General features: G+C 36.4%; 1 protein-coding gene across 12 annotated transcripts in view; it reads left to right on the forward strand.

The window, feature by feature from the left end:
* The window catches only part of PTPN12 (protein tyrosine phosphatase non-receptor type 12), a 90,734-nt gene that overhangs the window by 22,255 nt on the left and 43,886 nt on the right, over positions 1-24,593 (forward strand). For all 12 annotated transcript variants that reach the window (XR_014246756.1, XM_082399360.1, XM_082399354.1 and 9 more), the window contains 2 exons: positions 10,918-11,026; positions 22,311-22,387. Coding sequence is in view for 10 of the 12 variants with exons in the window: in XM_082399360.1 (XP_082255486.1) it covers positions 10,918-11,026; positions 22,311-22,387 (186 nt within the window). In the remaining 2 variants the exon portion in view is untranslated. The remainder of the gene's footprint in view (positions 1-10,917; positions 11,027-22,310; positions 22,388-24,593) is intronic.

Genomic DNA, 24,593 nt, shown 5'->3' on the forward strand with positions numbered 1-24,593 from the left:
GTATTTGAGTATACAAATAAAGATATTTTGGTATTTGCTAGTTTCAATAACAAGTCAACTAATCTGAGGCAGGTAATTAAAATTTTTCCTTAAATTCCTCATCTGTTAATAAATCTTATATGGTCATCTCAGTCTTTACATATTTAAAGGCATGCTGTATGCTAGATGTTGGGTATGGTGCTTTATATGCATGGTTTAATGAACATAAATGCATTTTTTTCTGTCTCTACTCCTTGACATACATTAATTAGTTATTTATTTATTATACTATTTTGTTATGCTCACCAAATTTTCTCTTTTTCCTCAGTCATTCAAAGGGTTTCTTTGGGACTTCCCTGGCAGTCTAGCAGTTTGAATATGGAACTGGAGGGATTTCCCTGGCAGTCCAGTGGTTAAGACTCTGTGCTTCCGATGCAGGGGGCATGGGTTCGATCCCTGGTCGGGGAACTAAAATCCCACATGCCCCGCAGCGTGGCAAAAACAAACAAACCAACAACAACAAAGCATTTCTTAAATCTTTTTATTTTTAATTGAAAAGACAATATAATTAAAGGAAAGAAAAGTTACCTATCATCCTATACTTAAAACAGTTGTCTTTCTTCATTGGCAGTGGGACTAGAAAGTTAAGGGCCAGGTTTGGGAGATGTTTACTGAGGTGGACTCACCAGAACTTGAAACTGACTGGATGTGCGAGGAAGCAAGTGGACATATAAGGGGGAAGAGTCCAAAACTACTAGGTTTTTAAGTCTGAATGGTTAAGGAGGGCAGAGGTGCCACGGAAATAAAAAGGGACATAGAAGCAGGTGAATTTCTTTTTATCTAGTTAGGTTTGAGTTGCTGTTGTGGATGTTCCGTAAGCAGTTTGAATATGGAACTGGAGGGATTTCCCTGGCAGTCCAGTGGCTAAGACTTTGCCTTCCAATGCAGGGGTGCAGGTTCAATCCCTGGTCGGGGAGCTAGGATCTCACATACCGCGCGGCCAAAAAACCAAAACATAAAACAGAAGCAGGGACTTCCCTGGTGGTGCAGTGGTTAAGAATCTGCCTGCCAACGCAGGGGACACGGGTTCGAGCCCTGGTCCGGGGAGATCCCACATGCCGTGGAGCAACTAAGCCCGTGCGCCACGACTACCGAGCCTGTGAGCCACAACTACTGAAGCCCACGCCCCTAGAGCCCCTGCTCTGCAACAAGAGAAGCCACCGCAATGAGAAGCACGCACAGCGCAATGAAGAGTAGCCCCTGCTCGTTGCAACTAGAGAAAGCCCACCCGTGGCAACAAAGACCCTATGCAGCCAAAAATAAATATAAATAAACTAATTAAAAAAATCTTAAAAAAAAAATATGGAACTGGAACTGGGGAGAAAAGTCAGCAGAAATACAGATTTGGGGATTGTCATAAATGTAATAGTTAAAGGCATGGTAGGCAGGAGATAAACTTGCTAAAAGACAAAATCTGAGGAGAGAATAGTTCAAGAGAGAACACATGCTTTAAGGGGCTGGATGCAAAGGACCAGAAAGGGTAAGAGGAGAATCAAGAGACACTTGTTTCATGAAATTGAAGAAAGGAGTTTTAAAAGGAGGTCATCATCTGTTAAATACTTTATAGGAATTGAGGCTTTTGGTTTTGATGCCTTTTGGAGATTATTGGTGACTTCATGAAAGTAGTTTTCAGTATAAGTGGTAGAAGGAAGAGTGAAATTTTCAGGGGGTTCAGGAGTTAATGGTTCCCCAGGAAGTATAGGTTTCTCTTTAAAAGTTTGGTCTGTTGACCACAGCTTTGTGGCAGTCTGGCCTAGCAAAAAATAATTTATTTCCATATAGTGGTAGATATGAATTGAGCTTTCTTAAACTGCAAAGGTGACTCTTCCTATGCTACATCTTTGCAAAGATGAAAATACGAATTCTGCGTCCATGCTATTAATTTGAGGGGTCTTCTTTATTTTTTAGTTGGACAGTCGATGTTATTGTAACTTAATGTGTTAAACTTGGGACTCAATATTCTCAAGCTCACTGTATGTTTATATTATATATTTTGGAATAATGATATTAGTGACGGATTGCTTTGGAATACTTTGAGAGTCTGGGCTTGGCAGAGTATTCCTCAGTGGAGACTAAAGGGTAAAGAGCACTATAGTGATCATGTTTCCTTAAATCAAGACACATAACTAGATAAAGGGAGGCATAGTCGGAAGCCATAGTATTAATACCCAGGTTTTGGAATTTTTGAGCAATTTGCTGTGGGGACAGTGGGACAAAATATTTGAAGTTGGGATTGACCTGGAAAATGTGGAACCAGTGGTTACGTGAATTAAATAGAGGGACATGAGATAAAGGATGATGAAGCAGATGAAAGAGAAGTTGAGGGCTTTGTGAGTAGAAACAAAATAAAGTAAACCTGGGAACACTTTTTTTTTTTTCCCCATTTGCTGTATTAAAACAATTGTATTGTCCTCTTAGTTCAAATAGGATTCTACCTTTTTTTCCATAAAAAATATAGCCCAGAGGTAGGGAGGGGATAAACTTGGATTATATCCTCCTAATATTTTGATCTTGAGAAAGTACTGTATTTTCTTTTCAAACCAGAGAACAGGAGCCTTTCCTTTAAGAAAAGGAAACCATTTGCTTGTCTAGGGTGTGCAAAAAACGATTATAGTCTTGCTGTGAAATTTTTTTATTACCTTTTTTCTTAAAAACTTTTATGTTTTGCCATATTGTTTTAAAATATGAAGTCTGTAGTACAAAGTTTTATTTAAAAACGAATTCTCAAAATGAAGATCCATTGCTTCATCCATTCAGGGAGGATTATAAAGCTACTATGTTGAGGAGATCTCCTTTGCTGTTATTTGATGGAACTAGGAATTGAACCCCAGCTTCTCTGACTCAAAGCTGTCTCATTGTGAAGTGGTAATGAAATTTAAGTAGTGAGAGAAAATCGTTTCCTAAGTTTACTGGTCAATTCTGATTTGCATCCATTTCTTCTGAACCTAACCACCTGAGAAGACCTAAAGAGTATATTGACTTGCTGCAGTTTGTCACAGGTTATGCTTGTAGTAGCTGGTATTAATAGAGTAAGAAGATATGGTCTGCATCTTCAGGGAACTCATGTTCTATCAGGGATGGTATATGTGCACATATAAATAATTATTGTACATTGGGAGATGTCCTAGATGAGAGGTATATATCAAGTGCTGCGGGTAGAGATGAGGAAGCAGTATGGGAGGAAGTGGAAGATGGGGGTGAGTGCCAGGACTGTTCTCAGGGGATGTTTCAGCAAGATGATATCTGTACTGAGCTAGAAAGAAGCAAGGAGTTTGCTTGGTAGACTACTACGAAAATAACTGAAGCATCGAAATCAGGATGATCAAAGAGTAAAAATCATTACTCTTATTAATACCCAAAGACTGGTAAGATTGGCCCCTGTTTACTTCAAAGTATGTCCTTTTAGTATCAGCCCTGACTTAGCTTTAATGAGAAGGCATAGCTATGCATTTCTGAAGAAGAACGGCAGACAGTTTAGTCTGTCATGCAGCAGTAGGTAAAGCATGAGCAAAGATAGGAAGATGAATTTTGAAAGGCAGAGTTTCATATTTTGCACCTAAAGGTAAATGTTGCAGTTGTGTAGTTGAAAGAACCGTTAAATTTTGAAAGGCAGAGTTTCATATATATTTTTTTTAATTAATTTATTTATTTTTGGCTGTGTTGGGTCTTCGTTTCTGTGAAAGGGCTTTCTCCAGTTGTGGCGAGCGGGGGCCACTCTTCATTGCGGTGCGCGGGCCTCTCACTGTTGCGGCCTCTCGTTGCGGAGCACAGGCTCCAGACGCGCAGGCTCAGTAGTTGTGGCTCACGGGCCCAGTTGCTCCGCGGCATGTGGGATCCTCCCAGACCAGGGCTCGAACCCGTGTCCCCTGCATCAGCAGGCAGACTCTCAACCACTGCGCCACCAGGGAAGTCCCCAGAGTTTCATATTTTGCACCTAAAGGTAAACGTTGCAGTTGTGTAGTTGAAAGACCCGTTAGTTATTTTAGTTGCTTGTAACAGTTATTATTAGAGGCATACACATTTTTATATAAATATATTTGTAAAGATTTAGGAACAGCCAGTTAAGTTAGAGATAGTATATGTTTGGTGGAAATTATACTCTGATTTTACTACTTGCTGCTGTTACTTTGTATTTGAGGTTTTAAAAAAAATTATTTTGTCTTAGTAATAATCATCCACGTTGTGTGGTTGGATTAGCTCAGTATTACGATTGAGGGGCTTTTGTGACTGATGGCATTAACATTTCAGGCATAAAACCAGATGAATTTTTTCATTTAACAGTTATTACCCTGTGCCAACTATGTGCCAAACGCCCTGCCTTTTAAAATTCAGATGGATTTTCCAGTATTTGCCTCAGAAATATTTCAGAGCAATGCCAAAAGCAGTACTATATAGGTATTCATATATTTTGCTAGCAGTGTAACTCTGAAGCTTGAAGTAATTCCGTTTTATTTCACTTTAAGGTAACGTTGTTTGGATGTGTATAGTGTGTGCATATTTACTAAAATTAGTGTCTTATGAAGCTGTTTTTTAAGTGTTAATGACATTCAGGAATTTGGGGCAGTAGTGTGTGACCTAGTAACAGAATATGAGAAGGCTTGAGCTCCAATATTTAATTTATTTATAGGCCATCTTATACAAAAGGAATTTGAGTTAGCTTAATTTTATTTTAGCTCTACTACTTTTCTGTCCATTTGTTTTCTTAATTGTCCTGATTGAAAATCCAGCCAACAAGTAAATTTAACACTTGTTCCTGTCTACATTTATTCTGAATTCTAAGTCTTGTTTGGTGAGTGTGAAGAGAATTAGATTAGCGGTGGAGCTAACACAGCTTGCTGATGGATTGACTGGATGTTGGGGGTGAGGGGAGGCGGAGGTAGGAATCACGATGATTCCCAGCTTTGAGGCTTTAGCACGTATTGAATGAATGGTGGTGCTCTTTGGACATGGTTGTGATGCCTGTGAGACACCCAGTGGACAATTGAGTAGACAGTTCGCTCTTTGACTGGAGAGATTCAACAAGTGTCACAAACACATTGTCACTAGCTTTGGTCCTTAGATAAACAAGGGAACTGTTCTACCCTTTTAAAGAACCAAATTTGACACACACTGGATACCTTAAAGAGGATAGTCATATTGCATGTGACTTTAGGGGCCTCTGAGAATCAGTTATTGATTTAGGATTGGGGAATAAAACTTATGTGTTTTTAAGAAATAAAGAGAAAGTAATTTGTTTGGAACTTTAAAACAGTGAATATTAAACTCCATTTTTGTTTGCATCACAAATTCTAATGTATTAGAGACATCTCTGTGACTTATCTGAGAAGGCTAATTAAACAATTCTTGAAATCACCCATTTTAATGTGATTTGCATTGCACTAGCTATAAAGCACAATAAGATAGTCCAGTCTCTCTTTCAGTTTTATAGTCTAATGGGTGAGACATTAGACTGTAAATACTTTTCCAAAGTGGTAATAAAACAATATTATTGACTACTAAGTGCTGGGAACTGGGAGCAATGAGGAAGGGAGTGTTCAAGAAAGACTTAGGGACTTCCCTCGTGGCACAGTGGTTAAGAATCTGCCTGCCAATGCAGGTGACTTCCCTCGTGGCACAGTGGTTGAGAATCCGCCTGCCAATGCAGGGGACACGGGTTCGAGCCCTGGTCCGGGAAGATCCCACATGCCGCAGAGCAACTAAGCCCCTGCGCCACAACTACTGAAGCCCGCGTGCCTGGAGCCCGTGCTTCGCACCGCAACGAGAAGCCCGCGCACCGCAACAAAGACACAAAAATAGATAAATTTATTTTAAAAAAGAAAGAAAGGCTTCAGAAAGGAAATAACACTCTAGCCAGAGTCCTTATATTAACTCACCAGCAAGAGGAAAAATTGTAGAACTGTGATGATGAGGGGTGGAAGGGTGCTTCTGCTGGTGGTGGTAAATAATTCTATATGGCTGAAGCGTCATACTCTGAGTAAGAGAGTGTTATAAAAAGAAGAAGCTGGGAAATCAGACAGGCAGCTTTCAAAATATGTTAAAATGAAAGGATTTGGTAATTTATCTAGGAGGTGATAGACCCATTGGAGGGTTTTTAAGCGTGGGGCAAATTAAAATAATCAGGCTTGCTTTTTAGAATAGAAACTCTGAGATAAGAATGGAATTATATGAGTTTATTATGTGACTTTCTCAAGACTTTTAAGGGTAGTTGAAAATGTCTTTCTTAAAGGTTTTTTGTTTGCTTAGTTAAAAAAAAAAAAGCCACACATGATAAGGGGTGTGAATAGTACCTATAAGTTTATGTAAATACACCATTTAGCTATATTTTTGCCAGTTAGGACAGTAAATGATTCAAAATATTTTCTTGCTTTAGTGTAATTATGTGTAGCTTAATAAATGAATTATTTTATTAGTGTTTAGTTCAGTGCTGTTCTCATACAAACTGTCACGTAGCACTGTAGTTACGAATAATGTTCCTTAGTATATTATGGCATGTTTCTCAATTTCATATTGGCAACTTCACTACAGGCAATGGAAATGGTGGTCAGAAGTTAAAATGAAATGATATGTGTAGGTACTTTCCATTTCATAGTTAATGAACTTTGGTGGGGCTACGTCTCCTCCCAAGTACTATTGGGACATTAAATTTGGTGTGGTATTCAAAGAACAAACCCGTCTTCTTTCGTTTAGGCCAGCATTCAAATCTTATTCTAAGATTAATTTATTTAACATATAAGCATTAAATATGCTCCAGGGATGCAGGGCATTACACAGTTTAATCTGACAGTAATCTGGTACTCATAGAGTTTAGCGTTTAGTAGAGGAAATAAGATGTATTCTCTTTATATATTTATCATGAAGAGAAGGAAATGGTGTTTCAAGAGTACATATACAGTCTAAGAAGAACTCAGAAGGGAAAGGTTATTGTTGCATGAGGGGAGTAAGAAACTCTGAAGGAGCTAGGACTTAAAAGATGTATAAGATTTGGAGGTGAGTGGAATGACCACTAAGAAGCAAAGAAAGAGCATACACAAAGACACAGAAAGATGATCATCATGATAATTTTTAAAAGTCAAATCTCGAAAGCATCTTTTTATGGTGTTTTGTTTTGTTTACCAATTACATGCTGCTGGTGTCAAGGGCTACCAGATCTGTACATTGTTGTATTATTCTGATGTTTTAAGAGATTTAGGAAGGAGTTTTGGTTTGCTGTACCTCCCAGTTTATCTAGAATTTAATCTCAAAACTTTTTTTTTTTTTTGGCCACGCCGCGGCGGCTTGTGGGATCTTAGTTCCCCGACCAGGGATCGAACCTGAGGTCCTGGCAGTGAAAGTGCCACGTCCTAACCACTGGACCTCCAGGGAATTCCCTCAGAACCTTTTAATTCTTTCATTTAAGTACTTTTGTTTATAGGTGGTGTGGTTTTTTTGCTCCCACTTGCTGCTGAACAGTGATCTCCTCCCCATCCCTTTTTTTTGCTACTTGATAATTACATTTTTCCTTCTTCATCACTAATCCGTGCTCCTCCTCCCAAGAAAAATCCCTAATCACTTTTCAGAAATTGTCAATGCTGCCAATCTGTACATAAAATCCAGAGGAATCTAAGAATTGTTGAAAATCAACATCCATTCCTCCATGCAGTCCATCACCATACTCCTTCCTCTTGAACATACCTTATGCCAGCGGTTCTTACGCACAGCCCCCAGACACAGCCCCCAGGCACAGCCCCCAGACACAGCCCCCAGACACAGCCGCAGCATCACCTGGAAACTCATTAAATACAAATTCCCAGGCTGCATCCTAGACCTACCGAATCAGAAACTCTGAGGGTGGGGCTCTGCAATCCTGCTTTTAACAAGCCCTCCAGGTGATTCTGAAGCATGCGCAAATTTGACAATATGAATGAAGCCTGCTTTAAAATACTCAACACTCCCAAGCAAACAAATTGGCCTAGAATATGTGACTCCTTTTGATCTCTGATCTAAGAAAGGTTTTATTTAAAGAAAGAAAGAAATCTGTAGTAGCAAATAACATTTAAAGAGTTTCAGTAATTACTCAGTAGTAATAGTTAACATTTATTGAGCCCATTTTTTCATGCCAGGCTCTTTGGTGAGAGTAGTAGGCATTATCCTCAGATCACAGAGGATGAGACACAGGTTAAATTAATTCAGTGTCTTATAGCCAGAGAGTGTCAGATCAAGAATTTTAATTCAAGCAACTAACTATAAAGCTGATCTTTTTGTTAGGAAATAAGTTCCTATTGGAGGATATCTTTTCAATACAGTTGGGTAGAATTTTTTTTGATGCCAATTTTTTAAAAAGTACAAAACAGTTTTTATGTTTAATAGGCCACCATTGTTTTATTCATACTACATCATAGATTAGTATCTCTAAGGGGTATGAAAATTTCTAAGTACACTACTTATGTAGACTTATTTTAATAGAACATTCTTCATTGGAACCGTGCCAGTAGAAGGCATCCCATGCTGTGCTGGTCTTTAAGAAAACTGAATGTATAAAAATTCAAACTCAAATTAGATATTTATTTGTACACAAAAGTGTTCTTAAGTTTCATTATATGAGAAATGAGAAGTCATTTTCTATAAAAACTTTGTTTTGCACATTTCTCAATAACATAATTTGTTTTGTAAAAGAAGAAATGCTTGGAGTGTTTGCAGCAGGTATTCCAGAAGTGCATTTACATTTTATAATTAAATTCATCCCCTCTTCCCTTTGCTTTGTAGTTTTTTTATATGTGTGTATGTGTGTGTGTGTGTGTGTTTTCAGTGACAGTTACCTAAGTTATATTCCTTTCCCCCTGTGTTTCTGCAACTGTTTGGATTGATATCCTTCTGTTAGTCACATTCACATAGAATATTTTGTAATACTTTAAGGTACTATATTTAAAGATGAAAATCTTTGAGCAGAGAAAATGCAAAAATTCTGGTTAAATATGTGAGATATATATGTTAGTAACTGGGAGGATCTTTGTTAATGTGGAATAATGAAATTATGAATAATCTTTTCTTTTACTTTTTTTAACATTTTATTTTTGAATAGGTAATGCATTCATGTAATCCAAAAAGTATGAAAGGACGTATAGTAATGTTTCCTTCCCATCCATTTCCTATAGCAACTCATTCTCTTTCCCATAGACAACAACTTTTGTTAATAGTTTCAGAGATGTTTTATGCACATGTACAAGCAAATACAAATGCATTTTTTTTCTTTTTAACACCAATAGTTATACACTACTGTGTTCTCTGCTTTTTTACACTTAATATATATTTTTGAGATCTTTCCATATCACAGTATATCAAGAGCTTCCTCATTTGTTTTCAACATATGTCATATTTGATTGTATAAATGAAACATCTTTTTAGCCAGTCCTCTATTAATAGTCTTTTCCAATTTTTGCAGTCTTTTGCTGTTATAAACAATTCCGCAATAAATAACTTAGTGTGTACATCATTTCATGAGTGTGTGCCATTTATCTAGAGAACAAATTTGTAGAAGTGCAGTTCCTCGGTTAAAGGGTTATGTGTATTTGTAGTTGACAAATTACCCTCCTTAGGGGTTGTGCTAATGTTCTTTTCTACCAGTATTGCATCAACGTTCTGGTTTTCCCTCACCCTCACGAACAGCCCATTTACTTTGTAAATACAATTTTTACCCCCAGTACACCTACATACTTTGAGAACTTTATTACTACAGGAAGTAACATCATAAATGTGGAGAATTTTGCTTTGGCATTGTGCCAGTACAGAACAAGATTCTAGTTAAGTCTTTTCATCTTAAAAATGAATATTCCTGCTTTAGATCTCTAAGATTGTGATGATAAAGTTTAGTAGTTTTTCAGAGAAGAACAGAAAGCTTACTATTCTATGTGTAAGGGTCTATTTTAAGATTATTTCAAGTGTTATATGTTAAAGTATGTCAATACAAGAATAAGGATCTTGAATTAAAGTTCTATCTGTGATTTTTAAAAAATATAGACATAATATTCTTAGTTGCTTAATTATTAGCATCACAAGGAACAAAAATAAAATGGTGAAAAAGTTAAACATTACCAGATTTCTTTTTCATTTGTATTTAATAATTTTGTTGAATAGTAAAACTAGAATGCCTTCAATATGTCTTTAAGCCTGGAAGAAAGTAGGCTCCTTTGAAATTAAATTTCAGCAATGTAGTTGAGTAGTGAATTTAAACAATTCACAATGCTGACTTTCAGTGCTTCTGAAAGCAGGAAGTGTATTACTGACATGCAGAAATATTCCAGCCCAAAGAACATCCCTATCGCCATATGTGGTAAGAATTTGTCACTAACTCACAAACCACTTCTGTAATGCAGTGAATAAGCAGAATTGGTCTTTGTTAGACATTTCCAATTCAATATCAGAGAACTTTGTTTTGCAGTGTCTTATAAGTAACTGTTAGCTTATGCCTTGGAAGGAGGCTTGCACATCATGGGTGCTCACGGTTTATTGAGAGAAGAAATAAAGAAACTTGTACATAATCTTTTAGGCATGATTTTCAAATTTGCTTTTTGAGACCCTGAGTTAAATATTCTTATTCAGTGTATTAATGATTTATTTAAATAAAATTACTTTTATTCTAGTGTTTCCCCCCCCCCCCTTTTGTTTTTTACTACTGTTTGGAGTATTAATCTTATGTTTGCACTTATGCTAAAAATGAAATTATCTTAGGGTTAATTATTAAGGGGTAGGGAGATATTGTGAACTTAGAAAAACAAGAAAATGAGTTGTGAGGAATCAGGGTTAGCAAAATTCAATGAAGAGCTATTTATCATTAAAATTTTCATTAAAATTTTGAAATACTAATGTTTTTCTGAACTTGAATTTTCTTTTTTTGATTTTAAGCGACTAAGAAGATTGTCAACCAAGTATAGAACAGAAAAGATTTATCCCACAGCCACTGGAGAAAAAGAAGAAAATGTTAAAAAGAACAGATATAAGGACATACTGCCATGTAAGTTTGAAATGCCATTAATGGAACAAATGGAAATGCTAATTAGCAGTTTTATAGCCTAAACTTGCTTTATTCTAAATAAATAAATGATAATAATTTGTGATTGTGCTTGCCTTTCCTTCTGATAATAGTTTTGTTGTTGTAGTTGTTTTATTGTTTAATTTTTCTTTAAGCATCACAATTACTCTGATACTAACTTACTTTTAAATACTGAAAAATCCAAGTAAAAATACCTTTTGTGGACTCCCTATTCAAAGAAGTTATTTTGTTAAAATAAAATAATACAGACATAATTCAATAAGTATAATTGAATACATTTTGTAAAATGCTAAAAATATTAACTCTTACCTATTGTCTATTAACAATAAGAACCTTAATTGATTAATTATGCATTAAAAATGAACCATAAGATGATTCATGCCTGTGTGTCTGCTGTTCTTAGTAGTCTAAATATGATATCTGAGGATATCTCTGAGGGCATGCCTAAGACTGATAACATCATATTCTAATAACGATAATATAATTATATTCTTTTTTTTTTTTTTAATTTATTTATTTATGGCTGTGTTGGGTCTTCGTTTCTGTGCGAGGGCTTTCTTCTAGTTGCGGCAAGCGGGGACCACTCCTCATCGCGGTGCGCGGGCCTCTCACTATCGCGGCCTCTCTTGTTGCGGAGCACAGGCTCCAGACGCGCAGGCTCAGTAACTGTGGCTCACGGGCCCAGTTGCTCCGTGGCATGCGGGATCTTCCCAGACCAGGGCTCGAACCCGTGTCCCCTGCATTGGCAGGCAGATTCTCAACCACTGCGCCACCAGGGAAGCCCTAATTATATTCTTAAATAGCATAGTTTTCTAGCAAAATACCTTTACCTCTAAAAGCATGCATATATAAGGGTCCCCATTTTATAAAGTAAAAATTTATATCATACCTGCTATCTGTTAAAGCTACCAGTAGTCTTTCTCTTTTCCTTCAAGTATCTTGAAATATATACATTCCATGACACCATTCCCTCAACTCTCCATTCATCCTTTTTTCCCTAGCTTTATTGAGATACAATTGACAAAATGTCATTCTTTCCTAAAGCTTGTTCTTCTAAAATGTCCTTGAAAAATTTCCCAATGACTTTAATTGCCATATTTGGTAGTCTTTTTTTAGTGCTTATTCCTTTCTGTTAACTATTTTGATGTCATTGACCAGTCCCTAGTTTTGAAATTTTCTTCTTCCTTAATATCCCTTTTTCAAATTGCCTCCTCTCTCTCTTGTCTCCTTCCCTCTCTTTCTTACTGTCTTCTTTGCATAAATTTAATCCTTCATCTTTCTATTGTTGTTCAGCTTTACTCTCAGCTGTGGGATCTGCGGGTGGCTGGTAGTAGCAAAATTATTACAAAGCGGCAGCATAGCATAATGGTGAAGAGTTCTGACTCTGGAAGTTCAAATCCTGGTTCTGTCACTTGCTGTCTGTGACTTTGGACTCATCCTCTCTGTGCCTTTGTTTCTTCATCTTCAAAATGGAGATTAAAATAATAATACTTTTAAAGATTATTTTGTGCATGTAAAATGCTTACAATTATCCCTGGTATATAGTAACCATTCATTAAGCTTTTGGAAAATATACTCTACTTTTCTTACCAGTCCACTTCAGAATAGTGAATAGTATAGGTTTCTGGACAGTTTTTTTAAAATTAAGCAATATAGTCTTAAGGTCCTCTTACTGTGCTCTGTAATTAATGCACATACTCTTAAAGAGACAGTTTCTCCACCTTCTTTTTCTATCATCTGGGGAAATGAATCTCAAATAGCTTCAGGTTTCTGTTTTCATATGTTGTGTTTCATTCATTAATTTTATAAAAAACTTTGAGCATATACTATGTGCTGCAGATACAGCAGGAAACAAACTGACAAAATTCCCTGCCCCCGTGGAGCTTATATTCTAGTCAAGGTGATGGACAATTAATTCAAATAACATATTATGTTCTCTCATAGTAATTAGTGCTATTGAGAATAATATAGTAGGAGGTACATAGAGAAAATTGAGAATAGAAGGGGGAAGCTTTGTGATTTTAAATAGAGATAGAGGGGGAAGGTCAGTGGTATGCTGTTCAACTGCCCCTCTGAAAAATAAAAGCCTTGGTTTGTATTGCTTGCCAATTTCCATAGTAAATGGACTATTTACCATAGTCATCACAACAAAACTATGAGGTAGGTACTATTATATGCCATTTTGCAGATGAAAAACTGAGACAGAGAGAGGTTAAATACCTTGTCACACAGCTAATAGGGTGGTGAGAAGTTAAACCCAGGCAGTTTGTACCCAGAGCACTGGTTTTCAACTACAGTGATTTTGCTCCTGAAGGGACATTTAGCAATGTCCGGAGGTGGTTTGGTTGTCACGACTAGGATGTGGGGTGAGCAGGCTGCTACTGGCATCTAGTGGGTAGAGGACAGGGACGCTACTGCATCCTGCTATACAGAGGCTTCAGCCTCCCCGCAACAAAGAACTGTGCAAGGCCCAAATATCAGTAGTGCTGGGGCTGGGAAACCTTGCCCTAGAGCCTGAGCTCTTAATTACAGCGCTATAGGCAGAGTAGCAGTGCCTTTTTCCCTTTAAGTTATTTAAGGTTTGATAAGTCAGTTTCCCATAAATTTCTAGTCATTTTAATTTGGAAAACTATATTGAAAGTAATAGTATTTAGAGATAATGTTTTCTTACTATCATAAGAATAATGTAAATTGTCAATTTCCTTTGAGTATTTAGCATGCCCAGTGCTTGCAGGTACGGTATATTTTTAAAAACAGCTTTGTTGAGGTATAATTTACATACCATAAAATTTACCCATTTTAAGAAAAGGGAACTCTTGTACACTGTTGACGGGAATGTAAATTGGTGCAGCCACTGTGGAAAACAGTATGGAGCTTTCCCAAAAAACAAAAAATATAACTACCATATGACCCAGCAATTCCACTTCTGGGTATATATCCACAAAAAACAAAAACACTAATTTGAAGAGATGCAAGCACCCCAGTATTCATAGCAGCATTATTTACAATTGCCAAGATATGGAAGCAACCTAAGTGTCCATCAACAGATGAATGGATAAAGGGGTATTTTAAATATAGATATAGATATAGTGGAATACCACTGAACTATGAAAAAGAAGGAAATTTTGCCATTTGCAGCGACATGGATGGACTTGGAGGGCGTTATGCTAAGTGAAATAAGTCAGACAAAGACAAATACTGTATGATATCACTTATATGTGGAATTAAAAAAAATACAGCAAACTAGTGAATCTAACAAAAAAAGAAGCAGGCTCACAGATATAGTGAACAAACTAGTGGCTACGGGGAGTGGGAGTGGCAATATGGGGGCGGGGGTGGGAAGGATAAACTATTGGTGTATGATATGATCAAGGATGTATTATACAACATGGGGAATATAGCCAATATTTTGTAATAACTATAAATGGAAAGCAATCTTTAAAAAAAGTTTATAGAGTTGTACAATCATCAACACAATACAGTTTTAGAATATTTCCATCACACCAAAAAGGTCACTTATGCCAGTTTGTAATCTTCAGCCTCAGGCAACCACTAATCTGCTTTCCATCTCTAGATTTTCCTTTCCTGGAAATCTCATATAAATGTAATCATACAATATGTAGTCTTTTGTGTCTGGCTTTTTTCACTTAGCATGTTTTTGAGATTCATCCATGTTGTATAATATATTAGTATGTAGTTCATTCCTTTTTATTGTTCACTAGTATTCCATTGTATGGCTATCACATTTTGTTTATCCATTCAGTAGTTGATGAACATTATAAATAATGCTGCTATGAACATTTCTAGGTAAATCTTTGTATGGACATATGGTTTTATTTTTCTTGGGTAGATACTTAGGAATGGAATTTCTGGGTCTGTGGAAGCTTATGTTTATTTTATTAAATTATTTTTTTAAATTAATTAATTAATTTTATTTGGTTGCCCTGGGTCTATTTGGTCTTAGTTATGGCTTGCAGTCTCCTTAGTTGTGGCTCGCGGGCTCCTTAGTTGCAGCTCGCCGGCTCCTTAGTTGTGACATGTGAACTCTTAGTTGTGGCATGCATGTGGGATCTAGTTCCCTGACAAGGGATCGAACCCTGGCCCCCTGCATTAGGAACATGGGGTCTTAACCACTGTGCCTCCAGGGAAGTCCCAGAAGCTTATGTTTAACATTTTAAGGGACTGCTAAATTGTTTTTCAAAGTAGCTGTGTACCATTTTACACCAGCAGTGTATGAGGGTTCTAGTTTCTCTACATCCTTGCTAACACTTATTATTGACAGTCTTTTTGATTATAATTATTCTAGTGGATGTGTAGAGGTATCTCTACACATCCACTAGAATAATAGAGGTATCTCCTTATGGTTCCAGTTTGCATTTCCCTAATGACTAGTGATGTTGAGCATCTTTTCATGTTCTGTTAGCCACTGTATACTGTCTTTGGTGAACAGTCCCTTCAAGTCATTTGTAGTCTTTTAAAATTGATTTTTTATAAAAGTTATAAAAGTTCATAACTTTTATAAAGTTATAAAGTTTTATAAAGTTGAGTTATAATAGTTTTTTATATACCCTAGATACAAGTATTTTTTCAGATATTACGATTTGCAAATTTTTTTCCCAGTTTATAGCTTGTCTTTTCTTAATGGTGTTTTTTAAAGTGTGCAAGCTTTTAATTTTCATGATGAAGTCCAGTTTATCAGTTTTATGGATCATGTTTTTGATATTCAATCCAAGAACTCTTTGCCTAATCCAAACTCACAAAGATTTTCTCCTATGTTTTCTCATTTCATTCCTAGAAGTATTATAGTTTTAGCTCCTACATTTAAGTCTATAATTCGTTCTGAGTTAATTTTTAATATGGTGTGAGGTAAGGGTCTAAAATAATCTTTGAGCATGTGCCATTGTTCCAGCACTATTTGTTGAACATTATCCTTTCTCCATTGAATTGCCTTCTTTCCTTTGTTGGAAATCATCTGACTGTAAATGTAAGGGTTTATTTCTGGACCCCTAATTCTATTTCATTGACTTATTCTTCAGCCAATATCACACTGTCTTGATGATTATAGCTTTATAGTAAGTTTTAAAAGCAAGAAGTGTTACATTTTCTGTGTTCTTATTTTTAAAAAATTGGTTTGGTTCTTCTGAGTCCTTTGCATTTCCATATAAATTGTGAGATAAGCTTGTCAATTTCTGCAAAAAATCCTACTGGAATTTTGATAAGAGTTCTGATGAATCTGTGGATCAATTTAGGGAGAACTGCCATCTTAAACCATATTGACTCTTCCAATCTAAATGTCCATCAACAGATGAATGGATAAAGAAGGTGTGAAATATATATATAGAATGTCTCTCTCCATTTATTTAGATCTTCTTTATTTCTCTCAGCAATGTTTTATGGTTTTCAGTGTACAAGTCTTGTATTTCTTTTTAAAAAGTCTTTATGGTATTGTGAATGGAATTATTTTAATTGTATTTTCAAGTTCTTTATTACTAGTATATAGAAATACAATTTACATTTGCATGTTGATTTTTTTTTTTTTTTAATCCACTGACCTCCCTGGGCTCATTTTTTTAAATTAATTTATTTCTGTATTTTTGGCTGTGTTGGGTCTTCGTTTCTGTGCGAGGGCTTTCTCTAGTTGTGGCAAGCGGGGGCCACTCTTCATCGCGGTGCGCGGGCCTCTCACTGTCGCGGCCTCTCTTATTGCAGAGCACAGGCTCCAGACGCGCAGGCTCAGTAGTTGTGGCTCACGGGCCTAGTTGCTCCACGGCCTGTGGGATCTTCCCAGACCAGGGCTCGAACCCGCGTCCCCTGCATTGGCAGGCAGATTCTCAACCACTGCGCCACCAGGGAAGCCCTGGACTCATTTATTTTAGTATTTAGTTTAGTATTTTTTTGTGAAAACTAGGATTTTTTACATATCAGAATCTTGTCATTTGCAACTAATGACCATTTTACTACTCCCTTTCCAATCTGAGTGTCTTTTTTGCCTTATTGCTCTGGCTAGAACCTCTAGTATAATGTTAGCTTGAAGTGGCAAGAGCAGACATCCTTGCTTTTGATCCATTAAAAGTAATTTCATCACTATTCAGAGATCACTTAGTTTTTTCTCAAGCCATCTTCTTGGAGATTTGGTTTATTTTATGGTAGAACACTGAGGCTAGTCCTACAATTAAGAAATTTCTAGGTACTCTTGTGTCAAGGATGACCTGTGCTTTTGTCTGTTGAAAAGGGCTAAAACTGAGTTGGCTAGCCTTTAGAAGTGATGGATCAGGGTGTTCTGCCTATCCCAATATTAATTATGGAGATCCTTTTATTTCTCAGACCTAGGATTTATCAATAGGTGTGTGTTTCCTTGGAGGCGACAATATATATTTTTGTTGTTGCAATAGGTGTTGATGTTTGTTCAAGAAAAAAATGTGGCTACTTTAAAGAGCCTCTTGTGTAGTGAATATTGGTTTTATCTATTTGGAATTGGGCTCTTGGGAGATTGTAGAGGCAGTCTGCAAAACCATGGAGAGGAATGATTGTTTACATTTCTTTAATATTCTTTAAATTATTTCTATTCATGTTTATGCTTAATATAACAGCACCAATGAAGAATATTAAAATATGCATTATGTGTTATACACAGCATAATATTGATTTTTAAATTCTCAATAATGTACTATGATTGGGACTTCCCTCGCAGTCCAGTGGTTAAGACTCCGTGCTCCCAATGCCGGGGGCCCAGGTTCAATTGCTGGGGACCCTGGTTGGGGAACTAAGATCCCACATACCGCAACAAAGACCTGGCACAGCCTAAATAAATAAATAAATAAATAGGTCGGGGAACTAAGATCCCACATACCACAATTAAGCCTGTGCTGCAACAAAGACCCAGCGCAGCCTAATAAATAAATAAATGAAAAATAAATAAATAAAATTTTAAAAAATTATAAAAATATATATATACTATGATTATATAGTATGAAGTAGTGACTACAAAATTTGCCTGTGCTTTAGAGTTTTAAAAAAAGCCATTTCTTTTTAAAAAATTTTTATTGAAGCATTGTTGATTTACAATGTTGTGTTAATTTTTGCTGTACAGCAAAGTCATTCAGTTATACTTATATATTCTTTTTCATATTCCTTTCCATTATGGCTTATCACAGGATATTGAATACAGTTTCCTGTTCTATACAGTAGGACCTTGTTGTTTATCCATCCTGTATGTAATAGTTTGCATTTGCTAATGCCAAACTCCCAGTCCTTCTCTCCCCCTGCCACCCTCCCCCTTGGCAACCACAAGTCTGTAACCTATGTCTGTGAGTCTGTTTCTGTTTCATAGATGTGTTCATTTGTGTCGTATTTCAGATTCCACATATAAGTGATATCATATGGTATTTGTCTTTCTCTTTCTGACTTAACTTCACTTCGTATGAGAATCTCTAGGTCCATCCATGTTGCTGCGTGCAAAGGGCATTATTTCATTTAAAAAAAAAAGCCATTTCTGTGCCCCATCTTGAACTGACTGAATCAAACTTACTGCAGAATATGCAACTTGGAAATCTTGCATTTTAATTTGCTTTTCCCAGTCCCCAGCTGCTGTATGATTAGCCATAGGTGAAATAAGATTGGCAAAATACTGTTAATTACTGAAGTTGGGTAATGGATAGATGGGGATTCATTATACTATCATATTTTTGTATATGCATAAAATTTTCCATCACAGAAAATTCGAAAAAAATTCCCAGCTTTCATGTAGCAAGCAGCTTGGCACAAGTCTTGACTATCATTTGGGAGCCACTGTTCTCATTTGTATTCACAATCCTCAAAACATTTACTAAGGATCCAATGGTAAACCAACTGTTGTACAAAGTCTCTGGCTTTGAGATACTTTGAATAGAGGCTAACATGCCACATGAATAAGGGTAATTAATTGGGACTCATCATTTCTGGCAAACATGGTTGAGAGGAAGCTTCGTACAGTTACTTAACTGTCATTGTCCTAACTACTGAATTATTCTATTGTCATTTACCCAAAGCATAGGATTTTTTATATTTCTTATCCCAAATGGCTTTTAAAAAAGACATGTAGGATGGAGTGAAATAAGAAACAAAGCATTGATAAACATGTAAACATTCTCCTTCCTGGAAACATGGTAAGGAGATACATAATTTTAATTGGAAGCTACTGTGTCATTCTTATATATCTCTTCCTACAAATTTCCAAAGAAAATTTCACCAAAAATAAATAAATGAAATCGGCAGAACTGGGCCTTTGTACTAATGTATAAAATTCGGGTCATTGGCAAATAAATTAGTTATTCATTAGTTGTCCTTTTAAAAAGTTTGCTAAGAAGTTTATTTGTATCTGTTACCATTTCTGTATGTCTTTTTGTATTTTAATTGCCTTTAGTAGTCATTGTCCCTGGATTAGAAAGGACCAAAATAATAGTGGCATGTTACATGTTATGGCCCTTTCTAATCTGGAGACCATGAATCTTAGATAATCCTACTACTTTAGGGTTTCATAGGCCCAAAGTATGTCCCCAAATATTTATTTACTACAAAGGGAAAAATAGTAACTTCACAGTGGAGACACCAGCTGACACCAAATTAACCAAGACCAAGGTTAACCTCACAAGTAACATGACATATTGACATCATGAACCCCTTGGTGTGTCTTCTCACTGAGGACACATGATTGTTCTCTGCTGTTCTGGAGAAAATGCATAACCTCATTCCAGTCAGAAGAAAAAAATCAGTCAAAGGAACTTTTATAGATTGGAAGAGAGTAAGGAGAAATAATAACAAAGTGTATTGTGGGATCCTGGAAAGAAAAAATATACTTTTTTTTAACTGGTAAAATTTGTATACAGTCTGTTGTGTAATTAATAGTATTGTAACAATGTTAGTTTTCTCATTTTGATAACTGTACTATGGTTATGTAAGTAAGATGTTAACATTAAGGGAAGATGAGTGAGGGATGTATGAGAATTCTCTATACTATTTTTGTAATTTTTCTATAAATCTAAAATTAGTTCTAAATGAAAAGTTTTAAAAAAATCTATCTGGGCTTCCCTGGTGGCGCGGTGGTTGAGAGTCTGCTTGCCAATGCAGGGGACGCGGGTTCGAGCCCTGGTCTGGGAAGATCCCACGTGCCGCGGAGCAACTGGGCCCGTGAGCCACAACTACTGAGCCTGCGTGTCTGGAGCCTGTGCTCCGCAACAACAGAGGCCGCGATAGTGAGAGGCCCGCGCACCGTGATGAAGAGTGGCCCCCGCTTGCTGCAACTAGAGAAAGCCCTTGCACAGAAACGAAGACCCAACACAGCTAAAAATAAAAATAAATAAATAAATAATTTTTAAAAACATCTATCTGCACTACCTATGACCAAGGGCTGATTTTTCTCTCTTTATATAGATTTCATATAAATCGGTAGGAAAACATAGACATATGGGGATAATGTTCAAAGGGTATAAACAAGCAGTTTTGGTAAAAGAAATACAAACAACTATATGAAAATATGCAACCATTTGCATAATTCAAGAAATGCAAGTCTGATGTCTTATTTTTTAGATTGTCAACTATTAAAATGTATGATAACACCCAGTTAGTTACTCTTACTAATAACACTTGCATAAGTTGGTATATACCTTTTAGAAGGCAAGTAGCAATTCCTCTGTTAGGAACTTACCCTCTCGTACTGCCGGTAACAGATACAAGTACTGCAGTGTTCATTGTAGTAGTGTGTCTAGTAAGAAAAAATGGCCCAACAGTAGTGTAGCTAGTTAAATAAATAATGAAACGTCCATATAGTGGATTCCATGTAACATTAAAAAAGAGTAAGGTGATCTGTTTTTGCTCTGGGAAGAGTTCTAGGATATATTGATAACTGAAAAGTAACAAGGTTCAGAACAACATGTTTAGTATGATTGTATTTGTCTGCTTTTTCAAAGTATATAGGTATATGCATAAAAATTTCGGAATGAAAAAAGAACTTTAATAGTGTCTTTTTTGGAAAAGAGAGAGCCCTGGAATTCAAGGACAGGGGCAGTTCACTTTTCATCTTGTATCTTTTTTTTAAATATTATTTATTTATTTATTTGGCTGCGCGAGGTCTTAGTTGCGGCACACGGGATCTTTAGTTGCGGCATGTGGGCTCTTAGTTGCGGCATGTGGGATCTAGTTCCCTAACCAGGGATCGAACCTGGGCCCCCTGCATTGGGAGCATGGATTCTTAACCACTGGACCACCAGGGAAGTCTCATCTTGTATCTTTCTTTAAGATCTAATTTTTAAAAATCATAGTGATATTACCTTTATTTTAAAAATAAAACTACATAATTTTATAAAATTAATAAAATTTATATTTTGAGACTTTCTTGTAAAGATTTTTTTTACCCTAAGTGGAGATTACCTAATAATAAGTATCACTGGTGAAGTGCAGTATTGAGCACTTTTCATACATCATCTTAATTCATTTATTTGTCACAGTTTACTTAATTTTTCTAATTTCTTGGGAAATATGAAAGTTAGATTTCCTTACAAGAACTTTGGCAAATGTATTTGTGTATAAATGGTTAGTGTTCATCACCTAGTATGCTTGTTAAAAACTGTAGACACTTAAACCTCAGACTCTTGTATAGTAAATCTAGGACGATGCCCAGGAGTTTGTATTTTAAAAGAGCTCCTGAGATTTATTCTGATTCCAACTTTAAAACACAGCTTTACAATCAGACTTCCTGTCAATATGTTAGAAATTACCCTGCTGGTACCTAGAGTCAATTTTCATTCATTGTTTTTTTTTTTTTTTTTTAATTTATTTATTTATTTTTGGCTGCGTTGGGTCTTTGTTGCTGCGCACGGGCTTTCTCTAGTTGTGGCAAGCCAGGGCTCCTCTTCGTGGCGATGCGCTGGCTTCTCATTGCCGAGGCTTCTCTTGTTGCGGAGCACAGGCTCTAGGTGCATGGGCTTCAGTAGTTGTGGCTCGTGGGCTCTAGAGAGTAGGCTCAGTAGTTGTGGCTCACGGGCTTAGTTGCTCTGCGGCATGTGGGATCTTCCCAGACCAGGGCTTGAACCTGTGTCCCCTGCATTGGCAGGCGGATTCTTAACCACTGCGCCACCAGGGAAGTCCCATTCATTATTTTTTAAAGTAAATAATTTTAGTTATTTATTTAATCTTGTTTATGGTTTGTTAGAAAAAAAACCTGTCTGCCAATGGGTCATAATTTATGAAATCCTTTTTTTTTTTCTTGTAGTTGATCACAGCCGAGTTAAGTTGACTTTAAAGACACCTTCTCAAGATTCAGACTATATCAATGCAAATTTTATTAAGGTATGTATTAACTTTAAATGGTGTTTCTCTGCCATATTTAATGTCTTCCTACATACTAATTCTATTAAAAAATTTTAAAATTGCCTAACATGATACCAACAGTAAAAGAAGTAAAAATAAAAGCACAGCCATGACATATGTTTATGGGCTTTCCTTCTAGCTTCCTTATTCATAAAGAGTTTTGCTTGGTTTTATGACAGTGGAGATAAAGTTTTTCTATTTTTGTTTCTTCTTTTACATTGAAGACTTATAAACACCTTACTGATTGCTAAATCTTGTCATTTTTCCCTTTGAGTTTAGGTACATAAATGTACATTGGTCATTTCTGTTGTTGAACCGTATAGGTTGTTTCCAGTTTTTCTTGATAGTAATATTGCAGTGAACGTTGTTATTCTTTTTTTTTTTTAAGTTTTTTAAAAAAATTTATTTATTTTATTTATTTATTTTTGGCTGTGTTGGGTCTTCATTGTTGCCCACGGGCTTTCTCTAGTTGCAGCGAGTGGGGGCTACTCTTCGTTGTGGTGCGTGTGCTTCTCGTTGTGGTGGCTTCTCTCGTTGTGGAGCACGGGCTCTAGGCACGCAGGCTTCAGTAGTTGTGGCACGCGGGCTCTAGAGCGCAGGCTCAGTAGTTGTGGCACACGGGCTTAGCTGCTCCGCAGCATGTGGGATCTTCCTGGACCAGGGCTCGAACCTGTGTCCCCTGCATTAGGCAGGCGTATTCTTAACCACTGTACCACCAGGGAAGCCCTGAACATTGTTATTCTTTTGAATAATTTCTTAGAATAAATTACCAGGGCTGGAATTACTGGGTAATACTGATTTAAAATTACAGAATATAAACTTAGATTAAAAACTTTTGGCAATTGTCACTATGTTTCAAGTGACAGCTGAAATGCAAGATTAAATATAGTCTTTATAGATAACCTTTTTTGGATACTCTTTGATCAAAAGCAGTCAAGTTTTTTACATATTTATCAGCAAAGAGAGATTCAAACTGCTACTTGAGTAAATAAAAGACTATTTTGTTCTGTTACTCTGCTTTTGAATCTTTCTAGTTATATGGCAGTATAATTTCAATTATTTTATATATGGTATTTATACTTTTTTTAAGGTTCTTTTTTTTTAATTTTTAAAAAAATTTATTTTATTTATTTAATTTTGGCTGTGTTCGGTCTTCGTTGCTGCGCGCAAGCTTTCTCTAGTTGCGGTGAGCGGGGGCTACTCTTCCTTGAGGTGTGCAGGCTTCTCATTGCGGTGGCTTCTCTTGTTGTGGAGCATGGGCTCTAGGCACTCTGGCTTCAGTAGTTGTGGCATGCAGGTTCAGTAGTTGTGGCTCGCGGGCTCTAGAGTGCAGGCTCAGTAGTTGTGGCGCACGGGCTTAGTTGCTCTGCGGCATGTGGGATCTTCCCGGACCAGGGCTCGAACCCGTGTCCCCTGCACTGGCAGGCAGATTCTTAACCACTGCACCACCAGGGAAGCCCCTATACATATCTTAATATAATATTTTGTTGAGAAAAATATTAAGGTGGTAAGAGTTATATGGTAAAATTAATATCTATGTCAACATTGAACAGTCATGGTTTCAAATAAAAACTGTTTTTACTAAAAAGTCAATTTTACTACAGTTATGGCAAAACCCAAAACGAATAGGTTAAACAAAAATTAACACGTAGGTAGTTCGTTCTTTCAGATATTATTGATGTTTATGTTCTTTCATAAGGACATCTGTTAAAAGTTCTAGTTTTTAATTGCACTTAATAACACTGACTCACTGTATGATTCAATTATGTGCTGGTTTAGTATTTTAGTCCACTATTTTGTTTGATATATTCTTGGGTTTACTATTAGAGTATACATAGTAGGTGCTTAAAACACTTTAAGTTGAATAAGTAACTAAAGGCAGTTATGGAAGAATCTAGGTAAGAAAGAACTATTAGCTAGTTCTAGTATTATCTTTTAGAATTGATGCATGCTTTTATGTTTCTGCTAGAGTTAGCTTTGTTGACTAGGTACTAAGGCTTTTGTTTTTAATTCCTAGGTAACCAATAATTTTAAAATTAGCACAAGGAGGTTTAATTATGAATACTGTGCATCACATCTAATAATTACACAAAAGTAGTTAACATTTCATCAGAAGCTGAAGTGAAATATATTTCGCCATGCTTTTATGTACTATTAAAGAAAAATTATTTGGAAATGGTTTAGG

The sequence above is a fragment of the Balaenoptera borealis genome, assembly GCF_965194805.1.
Source record: "Balaenoptera borealis genome assembly, chromosome: 7".
Classification (NCBI taxonomy): Eukaryota; Metazoa; Chordata; class Mammalia; order Artiodactyla; family Balaenopteridae; genus Balaenoptera; species Balaenoptera borealis.